The sequence below is a fragment of the Strongylocentrotus purpuratus genome, unplaced genomic scaffold (assembly GCF_000002235.5).
Source record: "Strongylocentrotus purpuratus isolate Spur 01 unplaced genomic scaffold, Spur_5.0 spur5_scaffold_2, whole genome shotgun sequence".
NCBI classification, from domain to species: domain Eukaryota; kingdom Metazoa; phylum Echinodermata; class Echinoidea; order Camarodonta; family Strongylocentrotidae; genus Strongylocentrotus; species Strongylocentrotus purpuratus.
The window spans coordinates 5480071-5499200 of NW_022145605.1; the positions used below are offsets into that span (position 1 = coordinate 5480071).

Sequence of the window (19130 nt, forward strand, 5' to 3'; positions counted from 1 at the left end):
GCCATAGGGAAGGCACTTACTCAGTCTCCATAGAGAAATACCCAAGGTGTGACAGACAAGTGCTGGTCAATTTAATCTTTGGGCCAGTGCTTCGTAATCATTTCCTACAACTATCAGCTCATTTGGAATTTTCCAGAGCTTTATCACTTTCCTGTGTTTTTCCTCACTGTAAATGACAACAATTGATTTTTTTTTCCCTTTCTTACACCAGGTGATCCAATGCTTTGCTGAGACTGGCCAGTTCCAGAAGATTGTTCTGTATGCCAAGAAGGTGAACTTCACCCCAGACTATGTGTTCCTTCTGCGTAACGTGATGCGTGTCAACCCAGACCAGGGAGCCGGTTTCGCCCAGATGCTGGTCCAAGACGAGGAACCGCTCGCTGATATCAACATGGTATGATCAATACTCTCTCATCTATTTTGTGTGTGTGTCTGTGTGTACCGTCAGTACTTGATGTAGATATGTCCTAAAAATGTCTTCATTCTAGTTGTATAGCCAGATGCCCAGTGTTCAGCCTTTTACCTGATTTCATGCTCTGTCACTTCTCTGTTTCAAGCTATTTAAGGCGTTAAATTTTGTACAGATCCATCAGGCTTATCTGATAGATCCAAATGGTATTCATGATGTGCGAAAGTTGATTGTCTGTCTTTACCTTTTCACAATCATGGTTCATCTCTCTCTCTCTCTCTCTGCTTATTTATTTTTCCTGTCTTTTCTGTATTTGAGAGAAGAATTCGTCAATTTATTGGTCCCTTTTCCTATATAGTTTTTAAACCTTGAATACTTTGAAAATTTAAATTTGCATGTGTTTATGTTCATGTAAAGATTTGTAAGAGATAAAATGTTATTATAAATTAAGACTTCCAGACTTAAAAGGTGCGCTTGTCCCAGATTTCAAGTTCCTTGCATTGTAGTATCATAGTATTAAAACCATCTATCTCCATCTCTCTTTTGCTTGTTGTAGATCGTGGATGTGTTCATGGAGCAGAACCTTGTCCAGCCCTGCACCTCGTTCCTCCTAGACGCCCTGAAGAACAACCGCCCCGCCGAGGGTCACCTGCAGACCCGTCTCCTGGAGATGAACCTCCTCTCTGCCCCTCAGGTCGCCGATGCTATACTGGGCAACCAGATGTTCACCCACTATGACCGCGCCCACATCGCCCAGCTCTGCGAGAAGGCTGGTCTTCTACAGAGGGTGAGTCACAGAAATATAAAAATGCATTGTATTATGAAATTGAAATATGTTGCTTAGAAATGGGATGTTATTTTTAATTTGATTGTAAATTGTCATGTAATTCAGCTGAGGCTGCAATATGCTTATAAAACAAACTGAACTGAACTGAAAACTGATCATCATTGTGGTTTCGAAAGCCAGGGGCTAAACTTCTTGATCAATCATTTCTTTTTAAACCAACATTTTCAAGACGTAGCCTATAATGGGATACAGACATGATGCATAGTAATCAGATAAAACAATGATAAGAAATGTTCAAATGTTGTTGATTGACAAGTGAATTGCAAATTTGTATTGTCAAGAGATTGAAACAAAAACTGAATTGACATGTGAAAAATGAGTGTTCTAGATTAATGCCACAATTGAGATCGATAATTAATCCTTGATGCAAGGACAAATAACTTTGAGCTACATTCTAATATTCAAAACTAATTATTCTTAATAAGCCTGTTGAATAATGAATAGATTTATGAAAGTGTCACGCTCAATTGTTGTGGAATCAGTGTAATTTACATTGTTGAATATCAATCTCTCTCTCTTTTCCTTCTACTTTGCAGGCCCTTGAGCATTACACAGACCTGTATGACATCAAGAGGGCTGTAGTACACACCCATCTACTTAACCCAGAGGTAGGTTATATATAGCACTTGAGTTATTATTTGATATTGGCTGTATTCATAGGTCTACAGATTTATGGATGCAAATTTGAAAATAAAGATTTTAGTAGCATGTCCATTATGTGGGTCCTAATTGAAAATTGAAATGATGAAAACTTTGATAAACAAATCCTGTGAATTATGGATTTATGATACCGATGGTGAGTTTGGAATACAGTAGCCTTTGAGGTGAATATGAATTGCGAATTGCCCACCAACCAACCCACGTAATCATTTGATCAGAGAACAGGACGATTTCTTTTATTACATGTATCTACGGAAGTTATCCGGAATTGATGTTAAACATGCTTTCTTGTTTCTTTTGCTCTCAGTGGCTAGTCAACTACTTTGGCTCACTGTCTGTTGAGGACTCCCTGGAATGCATCAAGGCCATGATGACTGCCAACATCCGCCAGAACCTCCAGATCTGTGTCCAGGTGGCCACCAAGTACCATGAACAGTTGACCACCACATCCCTGATCGATATCTTTGAGACCTTCAAGAGCTACGAGGGTCTCTTCTACTTCTTGGGCTCCATCGTCAACTTCAGCCAGGACTCCGATGTCCACTTCAAGTATATCCAGGTAAGCACTCACAGTTTGAGTTGTTATCGAGAATTTGTACGCCTTGGGACAATAACTGGGACACTGTTTAGTCATAACCAAGATTTTCATTTTCGTAAGCTTCTCGATAATGTCTTGGTGTTATAGGACAGGCAAGTTATAGTCAGAATGATAATAATGTTGACATCTTGGAGACAGGGTAGATGTGGTCTCTCTAATCATACCATAGGGAAGGCACTTACTCAGTCTCCATAGAGAAATACCCAAGGTGTGACAGACAAGTGCTGGTCAATTCAATCTTTGGGCCAGTGCTTCGTAATCATTTCCTACAATATTCCCTCCCTTCCCCCCACCTGAGAAGGTGATGTAATATTTGTCTCTTTCATCCCATTATTACAATGATTGCACTCTTTGTTAATTGTTCTTGATGATTTTCCAATTGTTCGTGGACAATAATTCACATTATTAGTGTTCTTATTTTCTTTTTTTGTGGGGGTATGACTTCTTCAGGCATAGTTACTCGATTATGTTAGTATAGGTACTTCCATATGATAGACTGGAACTGCTTTTAATGCACATTGTTCAAACAAGCTATTTGCAAGAGTAATAAATTTAAGGAATGCAAAAGTTGAAACCTTCAACACATATTGTCTAATTATCTTCAGTTGCCATGGTAATGATTTTTCCTCTTTCCCTTGACAACAGTCTGCCTGCAAGACCGGTCAGATCAAGGAGGTGGAGCGTATCTGCAGAGAGAGCAACTGCTACGATCCTGAACGTGTCAAGAACTTCCTGAAGGAGGCCAAGCTCACCGATCAGCTCCCTCTTATCATCGTCTGCGATCGCTTTGACTTTGTCCATGATCTAGTGCTCTACCTGTACCGCAACAACCTGCAGAAGTACATTGAGATCTACGTGCAGAAGGTGAGAATAGCTTTCTTTGTTTGTTTACTCTCTCAGTGGTAGATTTACTAGCTGTCTACAATAAAGCCAGGCTGTGAATTATCCAGAAGTTACAAATTATTTGCTGTGATGCATTCTCATTACCCATAATTTCCTTTTCCAACTGACAAAGAAAATTGGCTTTGTGTCCTGTTATTGGCCAAAGTAGCCTGCCTGTAAAACCGGCTACATTTGAGGCATGTAAGGCTCTTGTTGCAGATGACATTGCCTTGCTGTAGCATCCTTTTACGGGTAGCCTATGGAATATGTTATAACAGTAGATGATGTTTGTGTGCTCTTACATGCTCTTTTCAAAAATATTTCAAGCAATTTATGATTTGTTCTCATCCTTTTCTCAGGTGAACCCATCCCGTCTGCCTGTGGTCATCGGTGGCCTGCTCGATGTTGACTGCTCAGAGGACATCATCAAGAGCTTGATCATGGTGGTCAGGGGCCAGTTCTCTACCGATGAGCTGGTGGAGGAGGTGGAGAAGCGTAATCGCCTCAAGCTCCTCCTGCCCTGGCTGGAGACCCGCATCCATGAGGGAAGCACCGAGCCGGCAACCCACAACGCCCTGGCTAAGATCTACATCGATAGCAACAACAACCCGGAGCGGTTCCTCAGGTCAGTTGATCTTGTAGATTTTGGTGACGATTCCAGAGATGCCAACCCTCCCTGCAAATTTGATAATTTTTTTGATACGTCACTCCACACAAATTTTAATGCCCCTCTGATTTTTTAAAAGATTATTCCTATTATGCTGTATGCAATTGATAGACGCACCCTGATTTCTGAATGAATCCTCCCTGAAAGCTGAATGCTAAGGTTGGCATATCTGTGATTCCACCATTCGTGTGTTTTTCAATTTGAGAGTTGGCTACAGAATGCTGCTTCAGTTGTTCGCAGCTCACCATGAGAAAGTAGCAGATCCGTGATGATGATGGTAGACATGGATCGTGGTACTTGTGATAAGGATGAAATATTATGATTTGTTTAATGATGGTGTGATTGACACATGAAGGGTTTCTTTTACTGAGGATAAAACTAATGAGCAGTAAATAAATGGGTGCTCTGTAGTTCTATTATCTGGCCAAGGAAAAAGTAATTCAAGAATAATACCCTCACTGAAAGTACTTCACTGGCTTAGTTTAAACCCCAGACATCCCTGTTCCATTTACACAAATGAAAAGCCATGCAAACAAAGTGCAAATATCTTTTACATCTTTTACTGCATTTAAACCAGCATATAGCTTCATTTAACTTCATATGCCAGTTGAATTGTGAGGAGTTTGCCTTTACTACTACTAATTTCTCTCGTCCCATTCCACCTGCAGAGAAAACCAGTTCTACGATAGCCGTGTCGTCGGCAAGTACTGCGAGAAGCGCGACCCTCACCTGGCCTGTGTGGCTTACGAGCGAGGGCAGTGTGACCGAGAGCTCATCAACGTGTGTAACGAGAACTCCCTGTTCAAGAGCGAAGCCCGCTACTTGGTGAGACGACGGGATCAGGAGCTGTGGGCCGAGGTACTCCTGGAGGATAACCCATTCAGGAGACAACTCATTGACCAGGTAAGCTAGCTACCTACCACAAGAATGGAGGATAGATCCTAAGTAGAACTTAACACTAAGTTGAAATTATGGAGAGCTATTTGTAGCCTTAAAATGAAATATATTAAAAAGCGGAAATTTTAGAAAATATGAATGATTTGGAGCAACAACCTATGTCTTTTAAAATAACTTACAAAATACTTTAATAGACTAACGGCTTTCCATAATTGTTAAGTCCAACCTAGAGATAAGTTCAACTTAGGATCTTTGTGAAACACCCCCCAGATCCATCAACATGAAGTCATATCCTCATATGGGCCCTGATAATGCAGATAATACTGGTTATTAAATTGATGGTTTCTGCAGGAAGAGTTGAAATATTAACTTTATCTATTCAAATTCTTTGCTTTTCTCATTTTCAGCACATTAATGCTACTGGGCATCAGTGGTTGTCAAGCATTACCACCTCACCTCACCAAATATGATTAATAAATATGTTGTTACTGTTGCAGGCAACCTCAGCAATACCTTGAAAAGGGTACTGCAGTTGGTAAAAGCATGCAGTGCCATTGTGAGTAAGTGTAAAGAAGGTGTTATGTGTTAAAAGTATGTTTGAGGCATAATCTGCACTAAAAATTAGCCCTTCTCGAAACATCTTGGAAAGATGAAAATTGATATGAAAAGACTAAAATTTATGTAATTGATGTCCATGAATGTCAAGGGGTAACAACATATTATTTCCCTGTTATAGATTGTCCAAACTGCCCTGTCAGAGACCCAAGATCCAGAAGATATATCCGTGACTGTGAAAGCTTTCATGACTGCCGATCTGCCAAACGAACTGATTGAACTCCTAGAAAAGATTGTGCTGGAGAACTCTGTCTTCAGTGATCACAGGTAAACTCTTCTACATATAGTAGAGATGATGATAATGCTGGAAATGTTGATGGATTTCTAATATGTATTCAGAACTGTATATCCGATATTTCAAATTATCCCAATGAGAATTGTTGTGTTTGCTTTAGGATGTTATTGCATTACCTACCGTAGTCATTTAGCCCATACCAGAAATCTTAGCAACAACTTTGTGCATCAAAAGGTACCTATTAAAGCCTAGTATTTGCACTAGTTTGGCCAGGGGGGATAAAACCTCCCTGCTTGGTCACTGACGGGTGGTTATCTCATCAAAGCAGCTCTCAATTAACATAAGAAATAGGCATCATGGGGGACCAATGGGTATCGCTTAGGCATTGTTTGCTATAGGCGCAAGAAGCTACAAGTAGTGCAATGGGGCTTTAATGTTCTTTTATATGCAAGCCACAAATCTTTTCCACAAGACACCACTTCCACACATAATAGCAAAGTTTGTCTATTCTTCCTATTTTCCCTCCCAGGAACCTTCAGAACCTGTTGATCCTAACGGCTATCAAGGCAGACCGTACCCGTGTCATGGAGTACATCAACCGCCTGGACAACTATGATGCTCCAGACATCGCAAACATTGCTATCGATAGCGAACTCTTTGAGGAAGCATTCGCCATCTTTAGGAAATTTGATGTCAACACATCTGCTATTCAAGTAAGTGGATGGTCATTTGTTCTGTATTTAAAAGTGGAGATGTTATGCCTGGGGCACACTGCCAGACCAACTCAAAACTGACTAATAAATCTATTTAATCCAGTCCATCAGGGGAAATGTAATACTTTTATTTATTCTGTTGCCTGTCCGATGTTGATCTCATCGCTGCAACTGAAGCGTAACTGTACAGGTTGTCTTGTCTTGTTGAGTGGAATGTTATTTGGATACAGAATGAGGATAAACCAATGAAGGTTCAAGCACCAGTTGTAGCTCTAACATGATTGTCACTGAGATTGTGAAGGCCAAATTGCCATATGATTGCAGCTCATGCATGTATTTAAACAGTCCGTGTAGGGTATTATTACTCTTCATGAAATGGAAATTGTATACACACTGTGGACAGGCTTGATAGCACTTTACTAGTTTGATAATGGATATCAGAGTTTTTTTTTAAAATGTGTAAATATGCAAACATATGAATGAATGTAAGAGCATATGAAGCAAGGAAAAATAAAGCAGATTATAAATATAGATCATGCTATAGAATCCTTCAGTATAAGAACACCCTATGACCCCTGTGTAGTGGTCCACTTGCACACCTGCAATCAGTTATACCGGGAGGAGAGGCCCAAGGGTCACAGTGATTCAGTTTGCTTTTCGCCTCCCAGGCACAGTTGTCGCCAAATACTAGTACTTAATAATAATGATATTGACCAATTGAGACTAAATCTGTCTTTATCTTCCTGCAATATCCAGGTCCTGATCGAGCACATAAAGAATCTAGACCGGGCCTACGAGTTTGCGGAGAGGTGCAACGAGCCGGACGTGTGGAGTCAGTTGGCTGCTGCCCAGATCAAGGCTGGCATGGTCAAGGAGGCAATTGATTCCTACATCAAGGCTAACGACCCCTCCACCTACCTGGAGGTCGTAGAAGCTGCTTCAGAGTCAGGTAATATTCCATGGTCAATAGTATAGAGATATCGACTGCTATGAGAGGCATAGCTGTTTCTATAGGCTCAAGGGGTCATAGCAGGATGAAATGCCCCTGAGAGCCAGTATAGAAATAGCTATGCCTCATACTGTCAGAACTTTACGTATTGAGTCAGTTGGCCGATCTAGATCAAGGCTGGCAAGGTTAAGGTGGCAATTAATATAACCTACATCAAGGTCACCAAAAGTTGTGAAATGAAATGCTGTGATCATGAAGTATTTGAATATTTAATATAACAAAATTATATATTTCACTTCACTCTCACAGGGAACTGGGAGGACTTGGTACGCTACTTGCAGATGGCTCGCAAGAAGGCCCGCGATGCCTACGTTGAGACCGAGCTTATCTTTGCTTTCGCCAAGACAAACCGTCTCGCTGATCTTGAGGAGTTCATCTCAGGGCCTAACCATGCGCAGATCCAACAGGTAAGCAGATATGTCTTAGTGAATCCTTCTTCAGTAACGTAGACGTAATAGTTTGTAGTGATATGTAGCCAAACTTATAGAGATGATTGATAGATTGGGGAATACCTTTTGATGGTTCAAGAGATTGATTAGGATTATTTTGATATGTGTCCTTTCTTCACAAGTGCCTATTTAGCAAATGAGTTGTTAGACCAAATAATTATCAATAATTAATAATTTTGCAGAATGCATTTTTATGCCTCCGCCACCGAAGGTGGTGCCGGAGGCATCATGTTTTCGGGTTGTCCGTCCGTACGTCCGTCCGTCCGTACGTCCGTCCGTCCGTACGTCCGTCCGTCCGTACGTCCGTCCGTCCGTCCGTCCGTCCGTCCGTCCCGTTTGACCGTTATCACAATATCTCAAGAACCATTTAAGATTTAAACTTAAGACTCGGGAATAGTATTTATCACCATAGGAAGACGATCTGATTAGATTTTGGAGTACGTAGGTCAAAGGTCACAGGTCACAGAGGTCAACTTATGAAATTCCTTGTATTGAGTTTGTTAGCGCGATATCTCAAGAACCATTTGAGATTTAAACTTCAAACTTAAGGATAGTATGTATCACCATAGGAAGACGATCTGATTAGATTTTGGAGCACGTATGTCAAAGGTCAAGGGTCACAGAGGTCAACTTATGAAATTCCATACATTGAGATTGTTATCATGATATCTCAAGAACCACTGGAGATTTAAACTTCAAACTTAGTGATAGTGTGTATCACTATAGGAAAACAATCTGATTAGATTTTGGAGCACGTATGTCAAAGGTCAAGGGTCACAGAGGTCAACTTATGAAATTCCATACATTGAGATTGTTATCATGATATCTCAAGAACCACTGGAGATTTAAACTTCAAACTTAGTGATAGTGTGTATCACTATAGGAAAACGATCTGATTAGATTTTGGAGCACGTAGGTCAAAGGTCAAGGGTCACAGAGGTCAACTTATGAAATTCCATACATTGAGATTGTTATCATGATATCTCAAGAACCACTGGAGATTTAAACTCCAAACTTGTTTAAATTGCTCTATGGCGGAGGCATCATTTTCGACTGCGCGCAGTCAAAATTCCATCTAGTTTATTAATCTTGTTGTTCTTTCTAATACTTTTTTGGAATTGCATTTTGTGTGTAACAAAACTATAGAAATAGATTATAAATGGGCTGTGATTTTGTGTGATATCCTTGAGTTTACATTCTCATTTCTCTCCATATGAAATTTCTTATCACAATGAGATACATCACAATCTACCATTGCTGGGTTTACTGACCCTTAAACCAAGTCGAAACTTATTTAGCGTGCATTACCAGATGAGTTTCAACCCCAGAGAATTCTTCAGCATAGGATGCAACGTTTCAAGATGGTTGGACTCTTGAGATTAATCATGTTTGACACCATATCCATCATTCTCAATCCTCCTACCTTAGGTTGGTGACAGGTGTTATAATGAAGGCATGTATGAAGCAGCCAAGTTGCTCTTCAACAATGTCTCCAACTTTGCTCGCCTGGCATCCACGCTCGTTCATCTCGGTGAATACCAGGCTGCTGTCGACAGCGCTCGCAAGGCTAACAGCACCCGCACATGGAAAGAGGTAAGTCAATTTTCTATTATCAACAGCTGTATACCATTTAACAGCCTCATCCTATGAAGAGATGCGATTGATCTTGATAGATGGCAAAGAGTCCAATCGATAGCAAATTTCCAAACCCATTCTCTCCCTTTTTTTTTTTTTTTTTTTTTTTATAGTTGTGATTGATTTTCAAATCAATGGTAACTGTTTTATAAGATGAGGCCCCTGATTCCCATTTATTTCTCTCTATTCCAATAAAATGGGTTGTGAAGAATAACAGTTCAAGAGCATCCTTCAAAATAATACCTACAAGTAGGCTGGATCCCTTTACAAATATTTTTTACAGTTGCTTGGGTTAAAGTTTTTCAAGATTTTCTGGCATGTCAGCTCTCCGGAACATGCATGGTGCACATCAAAACCTCTAATGACTAAATGGTTTTGACATTCATGGATAGTTCCTTTTGTCAACTATAGTCAACCCTATCTGACCCGACCTCTTTAGATCAGATACCTTATCCACCATCCAAAGCTTTTCCATAGCTTTGACCTATCTATCAGTGATATCAAGGACACATTCTTCCCAATTATCACATTAACACGTTGTGCTACATAGAGATCAAATCACTCTTCCACTGACCATGTGGTGTGTGGAGTTTATCATTTGATACAAGGCAGGAATGCTTCATGACCCACAACTCCAATAGCAACATAGAGGTCTCAATACTTGGCTATAATTGAGGGTAGGCTAATCAATCTAATGAGATTAGCCCCGTATTCTCTCCCCACCTGCCCTACTCTTTTCAAGTAAACTTTTCTTGGGATAGTTTATTCCATCTGTTCTCTCAATCATTCTCCATTGTATTGATGGTTTTGGCAATACATGCATTTTGCTTGGGCTTGAGGCTGGCTTGAGTTACATAGTGTTTGCTTTAGCTTTTTATCTGATAGTTATGTTCCATTTCATTGGATGTTATTGTGCTGCAGGGAGGGTTATTTGTGATTGAACTTTTGAATTGCTGAATGTTTAATTTCAAATGAGAAGAAGCAGTGAACTTAAAGTAATGAATGGAAAGGAAAAATAAAATGGGGAAATTCTGTGGTTGACCGATTACAATGTATTTTTAGGCAGTTTGGGTTGGCTTTTCATCTTGAAGGATTCGAATTACTATCATCTTCTTGTGACTTTTCTCATTAACGATTACCAGTACTCTCTGCCTATAATTTGCTCATTACCAATCCCAACATGTATATTTCATGCTCTCATAATTGATTGTGAATCCTAATCTGTTCATTCATTCATTTCTGCTTCTTCCCTTCCTCAGGTATGCTTCTCTTGCGTTGACGGCGAGGAGTTCCGTCTGGCCCAGATGTGCGGTCTCCACATCGTGGTCCACGCCGACGAACTGGAAGAGCTCATCAACTACTACCAGGACCGGGGCTACTTTGAGGAACTGATCCAGCTCCTCGAGGCTGCGCTGGGCTTGGAGCGGGCACATATGGGCATGTTCACCGAGTTGGCTATCCTCTACTCTAAATATAAACCATCCAAGATGAGGGAACATCTGGAGCTCTTCTGGTCACGTGTCAACATTCCAAAGGTAAGAGGGTGTGGGCACTTGTTAACATATCAAAGTGAAGGGGCATATCAAAGAGAAGGGTGGCATGACACAACACAAATTGTTAATGAATGATAAATTACTGTAATTTAAAGGCCTAACCTAATACCAGTCCCTTATCATCATTCAAAAGATAAGGAAAAGGGGCATTTAGAAATCTTTTACAGTTATCTTTTTACAGTTTACATACATTGTATACCTTTGACTTTTTACCTCACTGCTAAGAAATCATGTCGATGTGTATGCTTGTAGATAAGCGGCCAGTGGAGCTATGATGAGAGTCCTATCCTTTATGATTAAAAGTTCCTAGCATATTGATTGGGTTTCAAGCTGTGAACCTCCAAGTTCTAAGATCACCTAAGTTTCACCATAGAGCCACCATGCTTCATGTCATTCTAGCATTTCCTGTAACTCTTGTCCCTCCCTCTGTCTTTCCTTCGCAGGTCCTTCGTGCAGCAGAGCAAGCTCACCTCTGGGCGGAGCTGGTGTTCCTCTACGACAAGTACGAGGAGTTTGACAACGCCATAGTCACCATGATGACACACCCCACTGATGCATGGAGAGAAACTCACTTCAAAGATGTCATCACTAAGGTAAGATCTCATCACTTGGGATTTTAAAGCCCCACTGCACTACTTTTAGCTACTTGGGCCCTCTATATAGCAAACAATTCCTAATCGGTGACCATTGGTCCCCCATGATCCTTTTTTTCTTGAGAAATTGAGAGCTGATTTGATGAGATAACCACCTGTCAGTGACCATGCAGGGGGGGTCTAATCCCTCCTGGTCAAACTAGTGCAGTGGGGCTTTAAAGTCATAACTAGAGAGTTAGGAAGGTAAAACTTTGTCCCTCTGTAACTTCCTTTCCCTAAAATAAAATCAGACAAATGTCTGTAGTCATAACCTCAAAATTGTCTTGTCTGACACTGAAATACACATATAGGTGCCCCATTTATTAATAATTTACATTTTACGATGGAAGAACCAGTAGAATATAGACATTATTTTGTTGGTAATTGGTCACTGTTAGAGGTTAAAACAAAAACTTTGTACTACATCAAATATGAGAAATTCTACAATTTGAGGAAGTATGTTAGCTCAACATTCATTTATCTTCAGTGAAAGTAAGAAGAGCATTAATGAAAATTCAAAATACATTTCTTTTAAAGTGTTTTTCATTGTAATGCATTTATTTAAGTATGACTTCTCCAATTTATGTTTGTAAATTTTGTTTTATTTTGGTTTTATTCTTATAAAGTGAAGTGAAGTTGGGTTAAATTGCAGTTAACTCCATGGGAATTGATGAGTTAAGCAGTGTTAGCCTCTCTGAACGCTACGCAGAAGTACAAAGAATGAACTCAAGCATTATATGCGATCGAATGGACCAACCAATAGTCCAATACTATCAATACCATGCTGATATGCGTTTTGGTTTGTCTTCTAGGTTGCCAACATTGAGCTGTACTACAAGGCTATCCAATTCTATCTGGACTACAAGCCCATGATGCTCAACGACCTCCTGGTAGTACTCATTCCTCGCATGGACCACACCCGAGCTGTAGGACTCTTTGAGAAGCTCAGCCAACTGCCACTGGTCAAACCTTACCTCAGACAAGTACAGAGTCACAACAATAAGGTGAGTCAAAGAAAGGGTACCATTCTTTTTGGTTTGATTAGCTCTCCTGTGGTCTTCTACTTGTTTTGATCAATGTAGAGCTCTCTAATCGTATGCTCTCAAAATTTATCATCGCTTTGCTTGTCTGACTGATTAGCTGAAGAAAGGGTAGACAGATAGGGAGAGGGAGGGGAGGGGGGTAAACAGATTGGGAGGAAGTCAAAAGTTGCTTTAGATGGTGACCATAAGCTGTATGTCATGTTTCACTTTTGATTTCCATGTTTATCTCAGCAGCAGTGAGTCAATTTGATTGGCTTTTTTTTCTGGGGGTGGGGGCTCTCTTTACAGGGGCTGCTGGCTTGACCTGTTAACTGTTGGTAACTGTTTAATTCATAATCTTGAGTTTTAAATGCTTGAGACTGAACTCTTGATACCTTCAAAAAAAAATTAATAAGAATACAGTTTTATAAGCTTGGCACTGATGAGAAATTTAATCTTTAATTCCTTTACGAAAAGGAAATCTACATTTTCATGATATGTTATCCTTTTCTCTATTCAGGCGATAAACGATGCCCTGAATGATCTCCTGATCGAGGAGGAAGACTACCAGGGCCTGAGGGCGTCCATCGATGCCTTTGACAACTTTGACAACATCGCCCTGGCCCAGAACCTAGAGAAACATGAACTGATTGAATTCCGTCGCATTGCTGCTTACCTCTACAAGCGCAACAACCGCTGGAAGCAAGCTGTGGAGCTCTGCAAGAAGGATAGGTTATTCAAGGTTAGTTAGTTTTGTTGTTTTGTATCTTAACTGTAGAATAAAATATTGATATTGTTTTGAAGTGTAGAATAACTTTTTATCTTGGATTTAGTTGTTGGAGTTCTGTCAGTTCTGAAATGTGCTTTATAAAAATGTATTATTATTATTACAAGTCTGGAGTTATTGGCAAACTAGATGCCATGATATGGAAGCAGTTTAGGGGTTGGCACAGAATGCTTTATCGAATGGGAAAACGAATTTTGCTATTTAACCAAATCAGTGTATCATCGTCACGGTAATTACTGTAATTGATGATATTATTTGACTGGTACTAATAGTGATGCCATATTTTATCTCAGAAATGTTGATTACTTAGAGAAAAGTTACAGATATCATTGTTGTTGAACAATGTATCAGTCCGATCATGCTTAAAGAATTGTAGGGGGGAAAAGACATTGAAATAATCTTAACGAGCAGTGCACCAGCTCTATAGATCCCTAGTCATCTGTGATTTTTCATTTTTACCATTAAGCAGTATTTTTTTATGAACCATTTGGTCTTCAATATCAGACAATTCTCTCGCATCTTTCTTACAGGATGCAATGCAATATGCCTGTGAGTCGAGGAATATCGACATCGCAGAGGAGCTTGTGAACTGGTTCCTTGAGCAGAACAACCATGAGTGCTTCAGTGCATCACTCTTCAACTGCTACGATCTCCTGCGTCCAGACGTGATCCTGGAGCTCTCCTGGAGGCACGACATCATGAACTTTGCCATGCCCTACATGGTCCAGGTCATGAGAGAATACTTGGGAAAGGTAGGTCAACTCTAGTCGTTTTAAAGGGATTGGGTAACTTTGTCTCAAATTCTGAAACAAAATCCTGGATTTAGCTCATGATGCAATCATAATTATAAACCTTTAAGGTCAGTCAGGAATCCCATGACTTTTAAAAGCCGATTGTCCGCCTGATTATCAAGATATTATGATTGGAAATCAATATTTCATTTTTCGTTTTCCTAACTGTTTTTAGAACACTACACAGGGTTCGTACGGGTCATGGAAAACCTGGAAAGTCATGGAATTTTACTTTATTGCTTTTAAGGCCTTGAAAGTCATGGAAAATTATTTTTTCCATTGGAAAGTCATGGAAAGTCATGGAATATCAAAATTATGGACAACTATAGTATTTTCTCACTATACAAGTGAATAAATGGAGATATTTCAACCATTTTCTTCTCGTATTTTCTTTCATTCGTAACATACCGACTGATTGTACTTGTGAATGTGTTCACTATGATCGATGGATAAGCGCTGTGTACGTGGGTGTGTACGTGTACGATACGAACTACGTGTGTATGGTCAGTGTATGGCGGTACGGTCCACATCGTGCGCACATGGCTAGCTTGCGAGCGAGCTCGCTAGCGCTAGCTCAGTTCAGCAAGCTAGCGCACGTGTACGTGTGCAGTGTGTGTGTGCATATGATGATGGTGCCAACGCGACATGTGACACTCCAAGAACGAATGTAATGCCTCGATTGCACTTTGGCTTTGCATTAAATTGCGACCACTTAGACTACTACAATTTTTACACTTCTCCAATAAATGAGGAAAAAGTAAATTAGTAATATTTGTTTTTTAATTTTCATTATTTAAATAAAAAAGGAACAATACTGACGTGTCAACAAGGCAAATTGGCAGCGCTAGCTCGTTGACGATCTATATATCGACGCGACGGCATGTGTTTTGAAACTTTTGTGCATGTGTTGATTCTTCATGAAACGGAGTTGTTTATTTTCACAGACCTTGGAACTCGTCACGTGGATATTTTCACCATTACAAATTTTGTGGAAGTGATATTCAAAATGCCTGGAAATTGTCATTTTAAGGATGCTTGGTTAGAACACCCGGATTACCGTGGCTGGATTTTGAAAGAAAGTTCCGATCTGGGGACTGCTAGATGTGCTGTTTGTATGTGTAAATTCAGTGTCCGTAATATGGGCGAAGCAGCCGTCAAGAGCCACAAGAAGAGTGAAAAACACACAGCAAACCTCCAACAGCAACAACGTCGTAAGTGAGCATTTTTAATGTGAATTTTACCGATCCTTTATTGAGCATGAATCCAAATAATGACTGATAATAATTATATAAAAATGAAAGATTTGAGATTATTTAGCGATGCGATGTCACCTCGCAGGCATTGGTTACTGCTTACTGCGACCAGCCCGTTCGGGAGCGTCCCCGGCCCCGGGCCGGGCCGGCTAGGTTACTGCATGCAACAGCCCGAACGCTAACCCAGGGGGCTCCGCACTCACACGCCAGTGTTGTACCGGGCACTGTATGTGGACTGCAGAAAAAAAAAATAATAATAATTTACCTTAAAATTGACCCCAAAAATCATAAAACTAAATTTTGTACTTACAATTGGGTCCAACAGTTTGCTTGCCTTGAGAAGTATTTCCTCCTTTCTATTTCTTTAAAATATGTTTTTAAGGAATGAGTCAAAAATTAGTCCACTTGTCTTAGTGACTTACATCAATTGGCCAAAAGTTGCCGTGAATTTTTTTTTTTTTTCCTTCCCCATACTGTCAAACGGTTGTCAAAATAGGAAAACGTTTATGCTTTTAATGGTCGTTTGAACGGCAGTTAAACGTTTTGACTCGGCCCTAAATCTTACCAAATGATGATATTTATATTTTATTTATTTTAATAGACATTTTTTTCTTTTCTCCTAGATTCTACTCTCTCACTCAAGAGCTTCTTCAAGGCAAAAGGTGCAGAAAGTTCATCAGTATCTATCACGTCTACAGATGCAACAACCAGTACTTGTGCGCCATCAACCTCTAAAGTGACAACTCCCATTCCTGTTGCTGCAAGAGAGGAAACTTTAAAAGCTGAAATACTCTGGTGTCTGAAAGTGGTGGAGGATCATTTATCATTTCATTCTTGCCAGCACAACAGTGAGCTCTTTCAAAGAATGTTTCCGGACTCAGCTATTGCTAAGGGTTTCACGTTGTCAGAAACAAAATGTCGGTATATGACGGTGTTTGGTTTGGGCCCATATGTGCAAGACCTCCTTTATGACAACATAAAACAATCAAACCACTATGTGATACTGTTTGATGAAAGCCTCAACAAGAAGCTCCAGAAAAAGCAGATGGACTTCCTCATAAGAACATGGCAACACAATGAAGTTTGCACTCGCTACTTGACGTCTGTGTTCATCGGACATGGTTCAGCTGTTCACCTCAAGGAAGAACTGAATAAAGTTCTGCACACAGTTGGCTTGGAAAAATTACTGCAAATATCAATGGATGGTCCCAACGTTAATTGGAAGATGTATGATGACTTTACGCGAGAGTACACTGCTGACCTGACCAAATCCATACTGAATATAGGCTCATGCGGGCTCCATATAGTTAATGGTGCTTTTCTGACAGGTGCCAAGGCTGCTGACTGGGAGGTGGAAAGCTTTCTATCATCCTTGTATTACCTGTTTTCTGATTCCCCTGCCAGAAGAGAGGATTATCAGAAGATAACTGGAGATCATACCATGCCACTTAAGTTTTGCAAGACCCGATGGCTGGAAAACCTTCCTGTTGCAGAGAGAGCAATCAGCATCTGGGAGAGTGTATGTGCGTATGTTAAAGCAGTAGAAGAGAAGAAAATCCCTCACCCAAAGAACAAGTCCTTTGAAACTGTTTCAAAATGTACTCATATAACTGATTTCTTAGCAAGACTGTACTTCTTCATATCTGTTGCAAAGCTGGTCAATCCTTTCCTAACAGACTATCAGACTGATGCACCAATGCTGCCCTTTTTAGCTGAAGACCTTACTAGAATGCTTGCATCCCTTATGCAGCGATTTTTAAAGCTGGACAGGAGTACCATTACTTCTCCTTACAAGATAATGCAGGTAGATGTTAGCAGTGAGGCCATTCAGCTGCCCTTGGCCAAGTTGGACATTGGATTCTACACTGAGAAGAAGCTGAAAGATCTGAAGGCGAAAAATATCATCAGTGAGCTGAAAGTTCTGGAATTTCGCACTCAAGCAAAGAAGTTTCTTGCTGCAATGACCCGGAAGCTCATTGAGCGATGTCCGCTTAAGTATGCACTTGTGAGAAATATAGGATGCTTGAGTCCAAAGAACATGGCAAAAGACAAAGAAAACTCCACTGCAAAGCTGAAGAGGGTGCTTAACACCCTTAGTGATGCCCACAGACTTAAGGATTCATGTGACGATATCCTAAGAGAATACTCAGAAGCATGTGATGAGGCATCAAGAAGTGCAGAGATGAGAGACTTTGATCCAAAGAAAGAGAGATTGGACTCTGTAATGTGCAAATTTCTGTCCGAGTCTCGCTATTCGACCCTCTTAAAGTTGGTCCGCATGTTGCTTGTCTTGTCCCATGGACAAGCCTCCATTGAGAGAGGTTTCTCAATCAACAACGAAGTTGAAGAGGACAATCTCCTGGGACACTCACTGATATCATTGAGGGCCATTTATGACCATATCAAGTATGTTGGAGGAATCAAGAATGTGACTATTGACAAATCAATCATGTTGGCTGCGTCTGCAGGCAGGCAGAAATACCACATCTATCTCGATGAACAGAGGCGTAAAAAGGAAAAGGAAAAGAAAGAAGGAAAGAGAAAAGGACTGATGGATGGTTTGGAAGAACTAAAGGCCAAACAAATGAGACTGCAAGCAGATGTGAAAAGTCTTCACACCTCAGCAGACAAGTATGCTGAGGAAGCAGAGTCACAAGGAAGATTGACTTGTATTTCCAAATCAAACAGCCTCCGACGTACAGCAAAGGAGAAGGCATCCCAGTTACAAGTAATTCAGAAACAGATTGATGAACAGCTGAATGCCATTAAGAATTATTAAAGAACTTGGACAGTTTGTTACCAATGCCACCAAATATTCAGACAGGTGCAATGTGTAGAGGGATTTCTTTCAAACAGCTACATGAAGATGTCTCAAGAAAAAACTCATTCAGAAATTATTGACCAGCTTAATGCTAGCGAAACAAGAATTCATCAGCTGATGTGAGTAGGCCTACTGTGTTTTGTTGGTGAAATCAAAATTGGTGATGGTATGTGTGTGAGTTTGTGTGTTGGTGTTGTTTTGTTTTCTTTTTTTTTGGGGGGGGGGGGGTAGTTACCTTGTACATGCAAAGGAGAGCTATTGAAGGAATCATGGTGGTCCATGAAACCAGGAACAGGCAATTTGTATTCTTTAGAAGTGAAAATTGCCATTAAAAAATGGACAATTGTTGATATGAATACATGTATGTGTAATTGTAAGAATATTATATAGCAGTGCATATCGAATATGATGAAAAAATAACATGTAATTGTAACAGATGAATAACTAGATAACAAAAGCTGCCTTTCTATTAGTAGACTTGAAACATGCACTTTGCTTCGCTTTGATTTGAGATCAAATTTTCAGTCTACCGTGTAAAAAAAATGTGTAAAAGTCATGGAAAGGTCATGGAATTCTGGCTAGAAAAGTCATGGAAAGTCATGGAATTAAATTTATGAGAAAGAGTATGAACCCTGACTACAGTCTATTGGGGAAA

General features: G+C 40.1%; 2 protein-coding genes across 3 annotated transcripts in view; both read left to right on the forward strand.

Moving 5' to 3' along the window:
- Nucleotides 1-19130, forward strand: part of LOC579533 (clathrin heavy chain 1) — a 46100-nt gene that overhangs the window by 22894 nt on the left and 4076 nt on the right. For both annotated transcript variants that reach the window (XM_030991490.1, XM_030991491.1), the window contains 17 exons: nucleotides 212-394; nucleotides 966-1196; nucleotides 1793-1864; nucleotides 2224-2475; nucleotides 3160-3378; nucleotides 3756-4021; nucleotides 4732-4966; nucleotides 5697-5842; nucleotides 6340-6523; nucleotides 7280-7472; nucleotides 7782-7939; nucleotides 9410-9574; nucleotides 10876-11151; nucleotides 11613-11762; nucleotides 12614-12805; nucleotides 13344-13565; nucleotides 14141-14362. In XM_030991490.1, coding sequence (XP_030847350.1) covers nucleotides 212-394; nucleotides 966-1196; nucleotides 1793-1864; nucleotides 2224-2475; nucleotides 3160-3378; nucleotides 3756-4021; nucleotides 4732-4966; nucleotides 5697-5842; nucleotides 6340-6523; nucleotides 7280-7472; nucleotides 7782-7939; nucleotides 9410-9574; nucleotides 10876-11151; nucleotides 11613-11762; nucleotides 12614-12805; nucleotides 13344-13565; nucleotides 14141-14362 — 3366 coding nt within the window. The remainder of the gene's footprint in view (nucleotides 1-211; nucleotides 395-965; nucleotides 1197-1792; nucleotides 1865-2223; nucleotides 2476-3159; nucleotides 3379-3755; nucleotides 4022-4731; nucleotides 4967-5696; nucleotides 5843-6339; nucleotides 6524-7279; nucleotides 7473-7781; nucleotides 7940-9409; nucleotides 9575-10875; nucleotides 11152-11612; nucleotides 11763-12613; nucleotides 12806-13343; nucleotides 13566-14140; nucleotides 14363-19130) is intronic.
- On the forward strand, nucleotides 14582-18881 carry LOC115926616. Its single transcript, XM_030991492.1, has 2 exons — nucleotides 14582-15612; nucleotides 16278-18881. Exons 1-2 carry the CDS (start codon nucleotides 15282-15284, stop codon nucleotides 18431-18433), a joined length of 2487 nt encoding a protein of 828 aa, XP_030847352.1. The 5' UTR covers nucleotides 14582-15281; the 3' UTR covers nucleotides 18434-18881.